Raw genomic sequence first — 17,341 nt, 5'->3', positions numbered from 1 at the left:
GACCAATCAAGTTAAAAAATAATGCAATGTGTGTAACACACAATTGATCTAGGACCAATTATTTAATACTCCATGGACTTGAACTACATCATTCTCAAAGCAAATTACATAGTATTAACTTGGTAGTAGAGGTAATACTAGGACCAATTATTTAATACTCCATGGACTTGAACTACATCATTCTCAAAGCAAATTACATAGTATTAACTTGGTAGTAGAGGTAATAAAAGGGCATTTTAGATACCTAATCTCTAATGGGAATAACTTAGTCCCCACACACACTTCATTAGTACTCTTTCCTAACAACCATAATTCGAAATATTCTTGTCTACAATAAGGAAGCATGTGTCCCCTCCCTTGGACTAATTGATATTCATGGTTCCAGCATTTTCTTGGAGTCCAAACACCAACAGTAGTAATCAGACCTTGAAATGTCCAACAATTGATCAGGGCTCATTCCCTCAAGTTCATTCTGCCTCCAAGTCGCAAAATTGTTTCGGTTTTGAGCATCTGTGGCCATCGGATAATCCTCCGCTTGATGAACTTGCGAACGCATTCTCATGTAAAGTCGCATCGAGGCTACACAATCCTCAAATGGGTCTTGTATCCCAATTTGAATATCATACCTGTTTGAATAAGTCATCTCGTCTTAATATAGAAAAAAAAATGGTGTTTTTTTTGTCTGTTTTTGTTTTAATAACCAGGTATCTCTATAGACAGTGGACCGAGCTCATATTTGGGCTTTGCCCAGTCCATAGGTCATGGTCTTGTCCAAGGACTAGTCCTGGGGCACGTGCAACACCCCACATCACACGCACCACCATGTAACTGAGGGTACGCCCTTGCGGGTGGCCCTGAGGAATTAATGCTCATAATGGGTATCAAACTCACAACCTATGAGCATTAACTGCTAATTGGTCGGAAATTGCCATTGAGCCAACCCCTCGAGATTAATTGTGTTTTACCAAAATGGTCAAGAAATTTTTGCAAAAACTTATTGAACCCGTCATTTTTTAAAATATTTATTAAACAATCATATACTAGATTTCATTATTTTTTTTAATGACATTGGGCTAATAATCATTTTGTAAATATTATAAAAATGGTTGGTTCAAGGACTAGTCCTTGTACAAGACCAAGGTCTATGGACTGGGCAAAGCCCAAATACGGGTGGCCCTTAGGAATTAATGCTCATATGAGTATCAAACTCACAACCTACGAGCATTAACCACTTATTGGTCTGAAATTGCCATTGAGCCAACCCCACGAGGTAAATTGTGTTTTACCAAAATGGCCAAGAAATTTTTGCAAAACTTATCGAACACACCATTTTTTTAATATTTACGAAACGATCATATACTCGATTTCATAATTTTTTTAATGAAATTGGGCTAATTATCATTTTGTAAATATTATAAAAATGGCTGATTCAATAATTTAGGAAAATTCATAACTATTTTAGTATTAATTCTCTTATAAAAAAAAAGCTTATATTTTCCATGCCAACATTTATTATGACACAGTACTTTTGTGATGAAGCTAAATATGATGTATGGAGTGCACCTAACCCTTTCATTTTTCAACAATTGCACCCCTTTTCCATTTTTTGTCTTGCATGTGAGAAAAGCCCTTCAATCTCAAAAGGGAAATGTTATGAAAGATTAATCGGGCAACAATTCGACGGTTATACTGTCTGATCATTTTCAATACTGTTTTCTTTCTCTTTCTTCTTTTGTGCTGTAACCACTTTGCTTGGTGTGTTTATCTCCTTATTTAGTGTGTTACATATACAATATACTAGTTGATGAGTTATTTGAAAAGTTGGTGTGGAAATATAATTTTTTAAATAAAAATTCAAGTTTTTATTTTTTATTATTATAAAGAAAGTAAATAGTGCACAGTTAATTGGTGTTTGGTACTTGCCCAAGATAAGCTTGTGTTAGGTACTTGAGTGAGTTGCTGAGCTTGCTTGTTTTCATCAATGGAGGATATTTGGCTATGTCCCTGATCAGCATTCAATGTACAACAAATGTTAGTTGATCCTCTTTATATGGGTTTGTTATAAAATCACTTGGAGTGCATACCTGATCATATGGGTCGGGTACTCAATTCCTAAACAATCAAGATCATGATCCAAACCATGGCCTACAAGAATCCTGGCTTTTCCGGTCCTGGACCGGATCTTCCATATTGGTTCACCATTGCACAAGAAGTCTTGAATCTTCCTTTGCACTTGCCTCAGTGGCATTGCATCTCTCAAGTATTCTGGTCGTATTCCAGTCATTTCGTACCTAAATAATTTTGAATTATAAACGTGAGCGTGAAATCAATTGGAGATCAAACCACAAAAGTAATAAAAATAAAAGAAACAAATACATAAGACAACAATATTTAATGGGGTTCAACAATGCTTATGTCCATGGATGAGATGAGATTGACTCACTAATTCTGAGAAAGAAATTTGTTAGGAACCTAAACCAATACAACAAAAGGCCTAGACATGTTGGAACATGTCAAATTTCAGCCCTTAACCACTTAGGCACATAACAAACAATCATGCTCCGCAATTGACGTCCACGACGACTTTCACTTTGGGCGGAGAACTTCTCAGGACTCTTTTTAATTAGGGTTTCTATTCCCTTCGCTCATAGCCCTCGGGCACTTTTTAGGACTTTTCTCAAGGATTTTCTCGTAGCTAGGTTGTAGCCCTCCCAAGTAGTTTTTTCTGTGACTCGAATTCGAGATGTGTGGTTGATTCTGAAACCAAAGGTCAGGAACCTAAACCAATACGTCAAAAGGCCTAGACCTGTTGGTACACATCAAATTTAAGCCCTTAACCACTGAGGCACTTAACAAAATTGTAGGCCAGATTTCTCCCAAATACCCTTACCTCCGAAACCGAAAACTCTAGTTTTCCCATTTGATTTTATTCGCCCTAATCGTAAAGTGAGTTACAACAGCATAAATATTTGAGAGGACTTGTCTAGCCTCAAAAGCATCAAACATGTGGCTGAGAAAGGAGAACAAACCCAAAGCATACGGATTGTTTTTCAAGATTCCTAGGTTTCGCTTTGTAAGGGATTCCCAAAGAATATCTTCCTATCTCAGTAGAAAGCTAGATGCTTTACGTCGTTATTGAAACTAGTATTTTCTATTGGGAATACTGAAATACCAACCATATTCAAGACATCTATCACAACAATAATCTCTAAATGTGAGAAGTTGATGTTACACAATTAAAGAATCAAGAAGTTCATGATATCAAGCTATTTATACTTTATACCTATAGTTAGTAACTGGAATCTGGGGTTTAATGTATGAAAGAAAGACTATGTTTTCTTCCTCATCGATGAGACACACCCTTGCACAGAGATCAAGTGAGCCATCACTGCCACCGCCAACCATTTTGCAGCTTATTGCAACTACTTGTGGTTGTCTTGTTCTTCCATTATCGATCTTGAGATCATCGTGTATGCCCAAGTTAGACATTCGAGAAAGTAGTCCCTACAAGAAACAACATCACAAATAATATAATTTCTTGAGCTAAACAAAGTTACCTTAGATCATGTTAATTTCAGAACTTGGAGATGAAATTTCAATTTTGTTCTTAATATATAAAAAACTTACAGGAGACACCCTTGAGAGTTGGCATGTTGCTCGGTGAGCCCTAAGAGCATTAGGACTATCAAGAATGGCTAAGCAAATGTTGCAGCCTCGGGTGCTAAATGTCCTAGCACATTCTACCTTCGGCAATGGACCTGATAAAGCAAAGAATTTAGGTGCGAGTTGATCTAGGCATTGAAGAGGCAGACACAAAAAAAAAATTTGAGAATTTTTTACCTATAAGATGTTCCTTCAGTGATTCAAAAGAGCGGCAATGCTTTCTACAAATCCCACACATGGGCTCATGAACCGAGTGATATGAGGTCCTCATGTGATCTACTAGGTGTTCAAGTCTGTTGAATTGCCTGAAGCATGCTGCACACTTGTTCCTGGTTGATGATAATAAATGGGTAAGCGCTGATCTTCGAAACACAAACAAATATTTCATAATTTAATATATTATACTTCATGATGTGTGTGCGTGCATGCGAGCGATAGAGAGCAAACAATTAATGTACCTTAGAGTCTCCGAAGTCTCAGGTCTGCTATCCATGATAATTGTATCTAGTAAGGAGGCTAATTAGCTAGAGGAGTTGAGGATGAAGATTTAGGGTCTGGAGGTATGTATTTATATGGGATTGGAGGAATAAAAATGGCTCAACTTGAGTGTCGAAATTGATTCCTGACTTGGCTTACATAGAGAGAGCTCTCTCATAGCATTCATGGAAGCCAACTTTTTTTTTTGTTGATAAGCATTAGTTTCATTAACCAAAAAATAGCGAATCAATGAGTCAACTTTTAATAATGAGGTGAAGCCCACATGACATGAGATGAAGCTGATTGCAGCGATTAGCATTTTATGAGTAGGTGTTTATTTCGTCTTGCATCGTCTTTCATCAAAGTCATCCTAAAATTATGGCGTCATCGAACGAATCCGCACATTCCTCCATACATCTAACCTATTACTACAATCCAAATATTTGTGGCCCACTTGTCAACTAGAATCTTAATCTTAATACCCATACATGTGCCAGGGGGTGAAGGTTGACCGAATTAAATCCTCAAACAAGGTATATCCCACACATTTGGTTTCTCATCGCCTCACTTTTGGTATTTTATTAAGTAATTTTCACTTAAAGGACAATGAGTGTGATGTTCATTGGAATGAACCTATGCTTTGTCTTATTTATATGCATGTGTTGTGTTGAGGAAATTAAAGATCAATTAGCATAAAATATGAGGGAATTATGCACAAGATGTCTAAAACTATGAGAATTTGTGCACCATATACAATTAGCTCGAAAAAAGTATAAAATAAGTCTAATTAAAACCAAAACAATAAAAACAATCTATGAAAAACAGTTTACTTAAAATGAAAAACTCAATTATAGACCATTTCCATTGGTATGTAACTATGGATGATAGAAATGTTGTGTTGGATGTCTAGAGTTAAGGTCTCAATGGGTATATATTGTTCATGCATACCCAACTTGTTCGGGGGACTTACACGAGGTGGAACCCTTCATATATCTGTGGATGTAGACTTAGCCGAATCATGTAAATCTTGTATTTCTTGATTTTTTTTTCATCCCTAAATCTAGGGATTCATGTTCATCAAAATAGATAGATAGATAGATAGATACATCTCTTCAAATCAATCAAGGGGGAAGGGTGGGTGACACATGAAGAAAGATAAATTAAAGATGATCTTTTCATGTTCATCAAGCTTAATCTTTCATACTTTCGGCAAAAGTAAATTGAGTTGTAGATGAGGTTACACAGTTTTTCTCTTTTAGATCATATTGCATGAGATCTCCCTCAGAAGAGATAACTCCTTCCTTTGTTTTTTTCATGCATGTTTGTGGTGCTGGCCTGGGTAAGGTGAGGACTGGGAAAAGGTAAGGCTTTGACTTTTGACTTAATGGAAAAAAAAGTCAAAAACTTTCTTCTCTATCTTTTGACAGTGGTGGGACCCAATAGATTCTAGCTTTGAAGATACCCTCTCACCTCTCCTACAAAGGTACCACCTTTGCTCTTATTCTTACCACCCATCAACTTCTCCGAATAGAATGTCAAACCAAAAGAACATGGGGTCCACCCATTCAAATTCTTAATAGGTCTTTCTAGCTCTATATATAGCATCAATGTGGAAAAAGGTAGCCTGGGCTGTCACTCCAGACTTACTTATGGTTTTCCTTCTAATTTTGCAATAATTGAGATCAAGAATTCAAGATTAATTACCCTTTTGGGGTGGTTGGTTACAAGATTATCTATGTCCAGGATAGAATAAATTTCAGAGATTTATGCCCATTTTGGCTTGCATGTTACGAGTTCATCATTATAAAGTAAAAGCTTTATTACCAAGGTTTAAAACAACGCTTCAAGACAATGTCTTGATAAAGGGAAAAAAAAAAATTGAGATGTTTTAGACCAAAACATTTAATCATGAACCACGACTCAAGCCACATTATGAACTAGATTCTACCACCCTTTCACATTGCTTCCATGATAACAATAGGACTGCTCACATAATGCACCCCGTCCGACCATACGAGATCACCAAAGACATAGTCTTCAATAACTTTACCTATCTTATCCTTCATAGTAACGTTGAACGTCTTTTGTTCTCCTTTCTTCTTGAAATTCAAGGTTTTCGGTTCAACAATCACCGATATTCCAAAGGGTTCATTAACCTTCACAGTGTATGTGCCAGGGGAACCAACATTCTTAACGGTACGTGTAACTGTAATTGGGCCATAGAGATGAGGGACGGTGATTGCGGGGTAATTAAAGTCTAAAAGACTTAGTGACTTGGGACAAGCATAAGGCTCACTAATGAATTTAGCGATTAGTGTTTCGTTGTAGCCAACAGCACACAAGAAGTTCAAGTAGTCATGGACAGTTAAGTCGTAGACCAAACCAGGATCCATTGATTGATTTGGTTGCACATGCCCTGCACCATAACTGAATGGGTTACCCAGTACTTGTGAAGCTGTAAGGATTGGCTGTTTCTTGCTATCTAGAACTCCAGCTGAAAAGAAAAAGAGAATTATAAAAATTTAATATGGATTACAACACAACAAGAACAACACCATAAGAAAGCATTATCCCAAAGGTTTAGGGTCATTCCATTATGCCTAGGGCCAATTCTTGACTCAGGTGCCATACAAATTTATTTAAAAAATGGTGTGGCAATAGAAGTTGTCTAAATTTTATATTAGTACTCCAAATATATATGTATATATAGTAGTCCATAGATTAGATGTCTAATTACCAGTGGTCATGATTGCTGATTTAATTGCAGCCGGACTCCAATCGGGATGGAGGGTTTTGAGAAGGCCGACAATGCCCGAAACATGAGGACATGACATGGAAGTGCCCGTCATAGAGTTAAATAGAACTCGACGTTCGTCAAATGGGAACTGTGATGGCCCCAATGCTTGGCTATAAGCAGCTATTACACTCAGCCCTGGTGCTATAATATCAGGCTTTGAACAATAAAAATATATTTAGCATAAAACATAATTAAACAATTGAAGCAAAATATATAAATATAAATAAGATTAAAGAACAAAAATTTATTGATGAACCTTGAGGATCTCCGGCGTAATGCCATTGGGTCCCCGAGATGAGAAAGAATCGATGAATGGTGCAGGTTTCGTGTCTAGTTGAGTTCTTGGTGGCGAAATGTAAGCCATTGGAGACCTAAATTTAAATAAATAAGTCCTTCAAAACTTAAATAGGATTAATATATATTTTAATGAATATAAATCCATCCAACCAAATTGAACTAGTGTGACTATAGTCCAACCAATTTGAGAAATTTTTGGTTCAATTAATGAACAAAATTACCGAAACACCCTCAAATACTCTACAATGAAAACTTACTTGGTAGAATTAATGTAGGAGAAAAGGGTATGACCATCTGCTGCAGTGATATGAGAAGTTGGTATAACATGAGCCTCCGCAATTATCTCGAAATAATCAAATTCCTCATTCACAAGAATCATCCCAATTCCTCCTGCATCAGCCACCACTTTCCCTTTCAGCACTTGCGGAGTTGTGCCAACATTACACACCACGATCTTCCCATTCACCTTCGCTGGATCGAGGGATCCAACGAAGCAAAGCCGTCTACATGAGATCACATTATCAATGTAATTTAACAATAGCATCCATTGGTAATTCAATTAATGTGAATTATATGTTAGGGGCCTTACGAGTCCTCATCCGATGCATTAGCGACCTTAGCATTTAGAGAACTAATCAGAGGATATAACTTCCCGGCTGGCAAGACATTAGAGGAAAGACTATACCCCTGGGAGGAAAAAAAATATATATACAATCGTCACGAATATAATTTGTATCAAAACAAGTAGATCTTGAATTGGAATAATTGATTCCAAAATATCAAAAGTTGGAATATAATCCTAGACATGAATTGTACCCTAGTTCAATTTCCAAACTGGCCTAGCTAGTAACACAATCCACACCTGATCCATGACGGACCAAGTTGGTCGGGTCAAGTCACAACCCGATCCATTGAAAGACCTAATCACATGGGTCTCACCCGAGATATGATGAAAAAAAGAGTTTCTATTAACAAGTCAACTTTTACTTATAACACACCAATCTCATCTTGACTATCATTTGAATTCAAAAGGATTGGTGCGTTAAAAGTAAAAGTTAGCGTGCGAATAAAATCTCTCCTTTAAATTGGGGTGTGATAAATAAAAGTTGGAGTGCCAATGGCAGTTCTAAAAAAAATAACTAACCTGAAAGCGCGTTCTATTACCAAGCTCAACGTAAGACACAAACTCTCGGTTCATGGATCCTGCTCCAACGGTTATTATCCATGGGGCCACATTAGTAACCCGACCCTCATCCGGACCCGTGTTACCAGCAGAACAAACCACCACGATCCCGTTCATCACAGCATGAAACGAACCAATTGCAACGCTGTCGGACAAATAATCAGTTGGATACGTACCAAGAGATAGCGACAGCACATCAACCCCATCGTGTATAGCTGCATCAAAGGCTGCGATTATGTCTGCATCGGGACACTCGATGCTGTCATTGACAGGTGGCCAACAGACCTTGTACGTAGCAACTCTGGCATTCGGTGATCCGCCTTTCGCCGTACCATTCCCCAATCCAAATACATTGGCCCCACTAACGAAACGACCACCAGCCGTTGACAACGTGTGGGTCCCATGTCCATTTGTGTCACGTGCGGTATTGTATTTGTAGTCTTTATAGTTGTCGTAGCCTTTGTTGAAGTACCTTGCTCCAATCAACTTCCTGGAGATTGATTAATTAGAGATGATTGGTTTTGATGATTACAGGTGGAAAAATCTAATACCGTTGGTGGGATAAAGCAATGTAAACAGTATAAGACCTGTTACAGCGAACTCCAACTTTGGTGTCGTTTTGACAGAATCCTTTCCACTTTGCTGGTATGGGTCCCATTCCTTCATCGTCAAAACTCTCTGATTCGGGCCAGACACCTGTCACAACACAACCCATTAAGAATTGGTGGGCCTAAATATCTTAAAATTGATGGGCTATGGGCCTAATCTTTCATATCAACGTTTGTATGATGAAGAGAGTCAAATCTCAAATATTTTCAAGAATTTTTCTAACCTCATGCCACATTTGAGTAACCCAATCAAGCAAAATTTGAGATAAGGAGTAAGAAAACACAGATTTTTCCTAGAGATTTGTTCGGTGTAGATTTTGTTGGGATACATATTTCGTTTTTTTTTTTTTCCTTTTCTACATTCAAACATAAATGGAAGGAAAGAGACAGGTATCCAGGGGATTATTACTTTTTTTTTTTTCTAGGGATGCGTCTCATTTGAAAATGTCTAGGAAATATCTCTCATCTCAACCTTTCGTTTCATTGAGGATTTCAATCAGTTGCTCTCTTTGAGAGATGCTATTAGCACACCAGATTTTACTTTTAATACACCGATAAATAGTATTATTCTCCATTTCGTATCCTAAATCTGACAAAATTCTAATTTCGATACATAGTTCATTTTAATTTTCAAAACATGCTTTTTACCGTGAATTTGTTGATAAATTACCAATGATCTTACTGATAATTTATAAATGAATTCGTTGATTATAAAAGTGACGAGTGGAAAAACATATTTTGAGAATTAAAATGAACAGTGTACCGAAACCAGAATTTAAATATAAGTTGCGCAAGTTTTGAAGAAAATACCCCATTAAATATGTAAACTAATGTTTTAAACACTGGACCGGACCAACAATTCGACCAGGTCCTACTAGATTTCTCATAAAAATCAATTCGATTCTTAATGAACCGTTACTTAAGTAATTGATTTTTTGAAAACCCATGGTTCAACCGCTCAAACCGTCAATTTCCAAGAACCGATTCTTGAAAAATAGAAATTTTCTAATTATTATCTCTCTTGCAAAATTAGAAAATCTGGAAAATCAAATCCTTAGTTTAGATGTATAGATTTTTAATACCAAATACATATGGAAACATATTATAATCAAAATTGTATCAAATAAAATCTAGATATTTTAGTATCAAATAAAAATAAATATAGAAACCTACCAAATACATGTAGAATTTCTCTTCTTTTTCTCTTTTATATTTTTAAAGTTACCATGGAAATTGAGAGGACATTAGAAACCAATCATCCATTTTTCTTTCTAAAACGTTCATATAATATAAATACAAGAAGAGAAATAAAATATTTTTTTACCAGTATCAAGGGATCCAATAATAACATCTTCTCCAAACCTCGCTTTTTGCCATAACGATCCATCCAGAATTTTACCATTTCTCTCCAATCCAAGAAAATTCCATGACTGTGTTGTGTGTAATTTCTTTCCCTTGTTTAAGAAAACCGATATTACATCCGGATGTTCTACATAAATTTTTTAATAAATAATATTAGATAATAAAAAATTTAAAAAATGGGGAACCAAATAAATGGAAATAAAATCAGTATTTGTTACTTGAGATCTCCTCTGCTTCTTCTTCTTCAAGATAAGCAGCAAACCCATTGATATATCTTGTGTAAGAGTAAAATATCACATCTTTGGCCTTCTCTTTACTGTAAAAATAAAAGTAAAAAAAAAATAAAAATAGGGCAATGTAGAGGCAATGATTGTAAAATTCAATTAATTACCTTCCTAAGAATGATCCCAGAAACTCGTTATGAGAGTCTGTTACACGATCGAGATCGATCGAAGATGGTTCAGGACCATGTGAGTGTCCACCTAAGTACACTATATAAGACTACAAAATAAGAAACAAAAAATAAATCAACCAATAATTCACATATTTCATCAGAAAACCTATATATGATTTTTTACTTAATTTCACTAAAATAATGAAATTCTCTGAAATTAAAACTACCCAGATAGGATATTAGGATTCTTATTAGAAATCAATCAAATTAGTAGAAAAATAGAATTTTTGAAGTTAAAATTTGACTAATTCTCTCACCTTTTTTAGAGCAGTGGTGGGTCTCTGAAACAGAGAGAAAAACAATATGAAGAGAAGAGCAAAAGAAAGTCTTGTAATCTCCATGTCTTCTTTTCCTCTGTTTCTCTTCTCTCCTTTTAAAAGCTCTCTCGTTTCTTCAATTTTTCAATAAAAGGAGGGAGAGTCCGTGGACCGTTTCTTTGAACCTTGAAGAAATATAATTAAGTCTCTCTCTCTACCGTTTTAATTTACTTGTAAGTCATGTTTAAATAGAGATAATTACATTGTTTAACCGGTTACCTAAAGAACAGGTTCGCCTTGGAATTGTTTACACGTGTCAATTTATTATTAGTTGAACGTTATGGGAGTCCAGCTACGTTGGACGCTAAAACCTTTAATAGTAGGTTTACGTCCGGACTGAAAAGGCAAATATATAATAGGAATGTAAATATACAATTAGTATGATTGATAAGTCCAACAGTTGAGTTAATTTCAACGGTTATGATTTATTTTATAAAAGGTTTCAAATCCGATTCATTATCTAGGTAGTTTAGATTGTACCCAATAAGAATATAAATGTACAATTATTTAAATAAAAAAAAAGAGAAATACTAACGTCAAAGATCTCATAAAATACATTAACATTATTCAATATTTTTTTCTTTTTCAATAATACCCTTCATCATTTTGTCTTTTTACACAATAAATATATTTATTATTCCATTAATAAATATATTTATTATGTTGAAATTGATTGTTAAAGTATTTTACTTAAAATATATATATATTTAATTCAAAATACTTAAATGCTCATAGTATTTATATGTAAATAAACATTTATACTGTAAAAGATCAATACATCTTTGTCTTTTTCACTAAAAGACAAAACGAAAAGGGATATTATTAGGAAAAAAAAGTATTGTACAATACTAACGTCTTCATAAAGTATTGGAAGTTAGTTATTCCCTTTTTTTTAAAAAATGGTCATAGTAAAGACAAATGATCATGACCTTATAAACAAAAAATTCAATAATAAAGATTTATCCTAGAGATAAGAATCCTCGAGATGCAGATAAATCCCAATCATGGATTTCGTGCATACACGATCGAGATCAATATGTTTTCTCATGAGTCAACCCTTTAAAAGAAATCTATAACGGGAAAAAATAATGTTGAAGTGACCTCAAGCTAGAACCGCATATCGCACTTCATGAAAAAACATTTATGAATCCTATTCACTTTCACGTCAAGAAGTGCTATATGAGGTTTCAACCAGAGGTTATTCTAAGACGACTCAAAGGTAAAATGGGAATGACGGTGAGGGTATGATGGTTGCTAATTGTGTTACAACTTATGAGCAAACCACTTTTTTGCACTTAGCATTTGACATAAGTACGCTACTTGTTTATCCAAAAAATAAAAACATATCCCCTAACTTTTTATATATTTTCACCCTCCAATCATATTTAGAGAAGCCTTAACCTTCTCATGTGCTCCTCCCGTGTGGAAGATGAAGTGAGCAACTCACATTTTGCTTCTTCAATCGATTTTGTCTATGTAAAACGAAAATGTCTAGGAAATATCTCTTATCTCAAACTTTCGTTTGATCGAGAATTTCAATTGTCATTCGAGTTGCTCTCTTCGAGAGATGTTATTAGCACTCTATCTAGCTTTTACTTTTAACAAGCCAACAAATATTGTGAATCTCCCCATTTCGTGTCCTGAATCTGACGAAATTCCAATTTTGATACGCCGTTCATTTAATTCCCAAAACATGTTTTTTACAGTCAATTCGTTGATAAATTACCAACGATCTTGCTAATAATTTATCAATGAATTCGTTGATTATAAAAGTGACAGGTTCACTGCAAAATCATATTTTGGGAATTAAAATGAACAGTGTATCGAACCCAGAATTTAGACATAAGTTGCGCAAGTTTTGGGGAAATACCCCATTAAATGTGTAAACCAATGTTTTAAACATTGGACCGAGCCAATGATTCGAACGGGTCCTACCGGATTTCCTATAAAAATCGATTCGGTTCTTAATGAACCGTTATTGTTTTTGAAAACCCGTGGTTCAATCGCTCAAATCGTCGATTTCCAAGAACCTATTCTTCAAAAATAGAAAATTTCCTAATTATTATCTCTCTTGCAAAATTAGAAAATCTGAAAAATCAAATCCCCAGTTTAGATGTATAAATTTTTAATACAAAATACATATATAAACCTATTATAACCAAAATTCTATCAAATAAAATTTAGATTTTTTTAGTATCAAATAAATATAGAAACCTACCAAATACATGTAGATTTTCTCTCTTTTTTTTTTTCTTTTATATTTTTAAAGTTACCATGGAAACTGAGAGGACATTAGAAGCCAATCATCCATTTTTCTTTCTAAAATGTTCATATAATATAAATACAAGAAGAGAAAGAAAATAAAATAAAATATTTTTTTACAAGTATCAAGGGTTCCAATAATATCATCTTCTCCAAACCTGGCTTTTTGCCATAACGATCCATTCAGAATTTTACCATTTCTCTCCAATCCAAGAAAATGTCATGACTGTGTTGTGTGATATTTCTTTCCCTTGTTCAAGAAAACCGATATTACATCCGGATGTTCTACATAAATAACCGGCTACCTAAAGAACAGGTTCGCCTTGGAATTCCTTTTTAAATAATTTGAAATTTTTTACACGTGTCAATTTATTATTATTGTTAAACGTTATGGGAATCCAACTATGTTGGACGCTAAAACCTTTAATGAGCATTGGCTCGTCAATCAGGTTTACGTCGGGATTGAAAAGGCAAATATATAATAGGAATGTAAATATACAATTACTATGATTGATAAGTCCAACAGTTGTGCTAATTTCAACGGTTGTGATTTATTTTATAAAAGATTTCAAATCCGATTCATTATCTACTAGGTAGTTTAGATTATGCCCAGTCGGAATATAAATATACAATTATTTTATATTTTCATATATATTATGGGTCAGGTTCAAGGGCCATATGAGAAAACTTTCGTTTTTCAAAAAATTTTAAAATATGGTTAGAAATTTTGGATTGAGTCTTTTTGTGAGGATGATCTCTATGATGGGAAGATCATCCAAAAAAAAAAAAAATCAGCCCAATCTGAAACTTCTAACCCCATTAAAAGTGATTTAGAATGTGGACCGTCGATTTTTTACCAATTTTTATAACTAATTATAAATCACTTTTGATGGATTTAGAAGTTTCTGATTGAGCTGATTTTTTGTGAGGATGATCTTCTCATCATAGTGACCATCCTTGCAAAAAATTAGCTCAATCCAAAACTCTAACCCATATTTTGAAAAACGAAGTTTTCTCATATGTTTTCTCATATGGCCCTTGAACCTGACCCTCTATATATTATCTATATATATATATATATATATCTATATATATATATATTATATATATATTATATATTTAAAAGAGAAATGCTAACGATCAAGATCTCATAGGAAATGTTAGTATTGTCCATACTTTTTTTTCTTTCAATAATACTCTTTATTAATTTTTCTTTTAGTGAAAAAGATAAAATTATGTTAGTCTTTATACAATAAATGCATTTATTATTTTATTAATAAATACATTAATTATGTTGGTATTAATTGTCAAAATATTTACTAACAAGAAAAAGATATTTAATTCAAAATATTTAAATACTAATAGCATTTATTATGTAAATGATCAATACATCTTTGTCTTTTTCACTAAAAACAAAACGAGGAGAGGTATTGTTAGAAAAAGAAAAATGCTGGAATGACACAGGGTATTTACTGCAATTCTCACAAGTCTGACGTGGGATGTGTAGATAACCATATATGAATTTCTTCAAGATACGAGTAAAAATCATCTACGGTTATGTATGCATGTCCACATCAGAATTGTGAGAATCACAGTAAATCCTGTGTCACCCCAGCACGACTCTTAGAAAAAAAAAAGTATTGTACAATGCTAATGTCCTGTGAAGTATTAGACATTAGCATTCCATTTAAAAAAAAGGGTCATAGTAAAAACATATGATCACGACCCTTTAACAAAAAATACAATAATAAGGATTTATCCTAGAGACAAGAATCCTCGAGATGCATATAAATCCCAACCATGAATTTCGTGCATACACGATCGAGATCAATGTGTTTTCTCATGAATCAACCCTTCAAAAGAAATCTATAAAGGAAAATAATAATGCTAAAGTGACCTCAAGTCGGAACCTCATCTCGCACTTCATGAAATAACATTTATGGTTCCTATCTACTTTCATGTCAAGAAGTGCGATATGAAGTTCCAACCTGAGGTTACTCTAAGACGACTCAAAGGTAAATGGGAATGACGGTGAAGGTGTGATGGGCATTTAGAAAGGTTTTTTTATATTTATTTTTTATTTTTTTTATAATTGCATTATAACTTATGAGGAGGCCACTGTTTTTGCACCTATCATTTGACCTAAGTAGACTACCTGCTTATCCCCAAAAAAAAAAAAAAAAAAAATCAAATACTAAACATATCCCCTAACATTTTATATATGTTCACTCCAACCATATTTAGAGAGAAGCCTTAACCTCCGCATTTGTGCCTCTTGTGTGGAAGATGAAGTGAGCAACTCACATTTTGGTTCTTCAATTGATTCTTCCTATGTAAAGCTTCCAAGATTAAAGTTGTAGAGCAATCCACAAATCACATTTTGATGCATTGCCCTGTGGCACGACGAATATGAAGACACTTTGTGGGATTATTTGGGGTGGAGGGGTGCCTATTGTCGTCAACAAAAATGTTTTCAAGGCTTGGACAGGTTGAGGGCACTCATTTAGAAACTCGTAAAGACTTATCCCTTTTGCAATTTGTTGAGGGATTTGAAAGGAGTGTAGTCGCATATTTGAAGGAAATGTGAGACAAAAACAACATTACTCTTTTGGTGTGGGGTTTGTTATTTTTTTGGTGTAAGGTGTTTAATAAATTTAAAAAGGTATTTTTTGAAGATTTTTTTGTTAGGTGGGATCAAATTTGTTGTCTTGAATCCCACTAAGTTTTACAGTTTGTATTATTTCTTTTGCCAATTTTCTCGGCCGTCTTGATGAAATGATATTTTACCTATATATATATGATAAAAAAATAAAAAATAAAAAATAAAAAGATTACCTTAATAGAGGTATTTTTTTTTTACCATTTGCTTTATTTTTTATTTTGATTTTTGTAAAAAAGAAAAAAAAAAAAAAAAAAAAAAAGTCCTGTGTAAACAAGTGCTTATCAGCACAGACAAAAATCGATTTTTTTTCTATGTCGATAGGCCAATGTCAACATGTTTTGTCATCACAAACTCAATTTTTTTTAAAGATGTTTAAAATTTCAAATTATGTATAAAATGAATTTGATTACTCATATTCTAAGGGGTATTGCGTCTTATATCACCAAATCCTTGTTAAAACCTTCAAAGATGCAAAGAATAATAAGAAGAATGAATGAACAAATAATTGAATGAATGAGAGAGAAAGAGAGGTGGAATGCAAAGAATAGGAAGAAAAAGAAGAAGGTGATGATGAAACGAAGAAGATGAACACTGGCGGATAGATGAATGGATTTGGTAGGTAAATACACTTAATAGAAGAGTTGTATATATTAAAGTGCTAAATTATTAAGGTGTACTCATAATAGAAGCATTATCAAGTGGCTTTCTCCTCTCTTTTTTTATCCCTTGTCCAAACATCTTTGATTTAGATGTCTACGTAAAGAAGAAAGGTGTTAGTGTTCTAAAGGGAGTGTTTAAGCAGCTTTCTTATTTCTTATTTTTCTTTGTTTTTTTTTTTAATTAAAAAAATGATGATTGGTTCCAAACCTTCCACAATTTTTTGCGAATATTTGAGATACTCACGTGTTTTCAAATTGATGACCTGTTTCGTCTTTATTGAGGTTTTCTATTATAAATATTATAGACAACTTAAACACTTGACCTACTCTTCTTGGTTTTGCATCTGGTGAGTCATCTCGGTTTTGGATGATTGTTAAGCCAATTCTCATCTGTAAACCGGAAAAAATTTTAATCTCAAGAAAGAAGAAGAAAAACTGAGAAAAAAAAATATTGAATCCTAATTTTGACTGTCGAGCCATTCTCGATGATTTTTAAAACAATAATGATTTTTTAACTAAAAAGTCTTCACTTGTCAAATCTGATACATGCCAACTGCCTTTTAATCTGATACATGCCAACTGCCAAAAATTTTACTTAGA

General features: G+C 34.0%; 2 protein-coding genes across 2 annotated transcripts; both read right to left on the bottom strand.

Moving 5' to 3' along the window:
• Positions 1-151: 151 nt before the first annotated feature.
• Positions 152-4,322, bottom strand: LOC147398860 (RNA exonuclease 4-like). Its single transcript, XM_086449005.1, has 7 exons — positions 4,122-4,322; positions 3,841-3,992; positions 3,628-3,758; positions 3,284-3,504; positions 2,085-2,291; positions 1,924-2,004; positions 152-626 (listed from the first exon to the last, which is right to left on the bottom strand). The coding sequence occupies exons 1-7, from the start codon at positions 4,154-4,156 to the stop codon at positions 374-376; spliced, it is 1,080 nt and encodes a 359-aa protein (XP_086305131.1). The 5' UTR covers positions 4,157-4,322; the 3' UTR covers positions 152-373.
• Positions 4,323-5,857: 1,535 nt separating this feature from the next.
• LOC147398859 (subtilisin-like protease SBT5.4) lies at positions 5,858-11,301 on the bottom strand. The gene is made up of 11 exons (XM_086449004.1): positions 11,099-11,301; positions 10,779-10,888; positions 10,606-10,703; positions 10,350-10,514; positions 9,005-9,113; positions 8,379-8,907; positions 7,824-7,921; positions 7,492-7,737; positions 7,194-7,308; positions 6,878-7,091; positions 5,858-6,634 (listed from the first exon to the last, which is right to left on the bottom strand). The coding sequence occupies exons 1-11, from the start codon at positions 11,180-11,182 to the stop codon at positions 6,096-6,098; spliced, it is 2,307 nt and encodes a 768-aa protein (XP_086305130.1). The 5' UTR covers positions 11,183-11,301; the 3' UTR covers positions 5,858-6,095.
• Between the last annotated feature and the right edge of the window lie 6,040 nt (positions 11,302-17,341).

This window comes from Akebia trifoliata, chromosome 7 (assembly GCF_017979445.1).
Source record: "Akebia trifoliata isolate Shusen 1 chromosome 7, ASM1797944v1, whole genome shotgun sequence".
Lineage (NCBI taxonomy): Eukaryota > Viridiplantae > Streptophyta > Magnoliopsida > Ranunculales > Lardizabalaceae > Akebia > Akebia trifoliata.
Note: the sequence above shows the minus strand (reverse complement) of the source record. Positions and strands in the feature narration are given on the sequence as shown.

What these genes read in the sequence shown, in the direction of transcription:
- LOC147398860 (XM_086449005.1), bottom strand. Translation starts at nt 4,156, where the DNA reads ATGGATAGCAGACCTGAGACTTCGGAGACTCTAAG. An exon ending in ATTCCAGTTACTAACTATAG is followed by an intron (nt 2,292 to 3,283) that starts GTATAAAGTATA and finishes AAAATTATTTAG; the next exon opens with GTACGAAATGACTGGAATAC. An exon ending in TACCCGACCCATATGATCAG is followed by an intron (nt 2,005 to 2,084) that starts GTATGCACTCCA and finishes AATGCTGATCAG; the next exon opens with GGACATAGCCAAATATCCTC.
- LOC147398859 (XM_086449004.1), bottom strand. Translation starts at nt 11,182, where the DNA reads ATGGAGATTACAAGACTTTCTTTTGCTCTTCTCTTCATATTGTTTTTC. An exon ending in GTTGGAGTTCGCTGTAACAG is followed by an intron (nt 8,908 to 9,004) that starts GTCTTATACTGT and finishes ATCAATCTCCAG; the next exon opens with GAAGTTGATTGGAGCAAGGT. An exon ending in TCCTACATTAATTCTACCAA is followed by an intron (nt 7,309 to 7,491) that starts GTAAGTTTTCAT and finishes ATTTAAATTTAG; the next exon opens with GTCTCCAATGGCTTACATTT.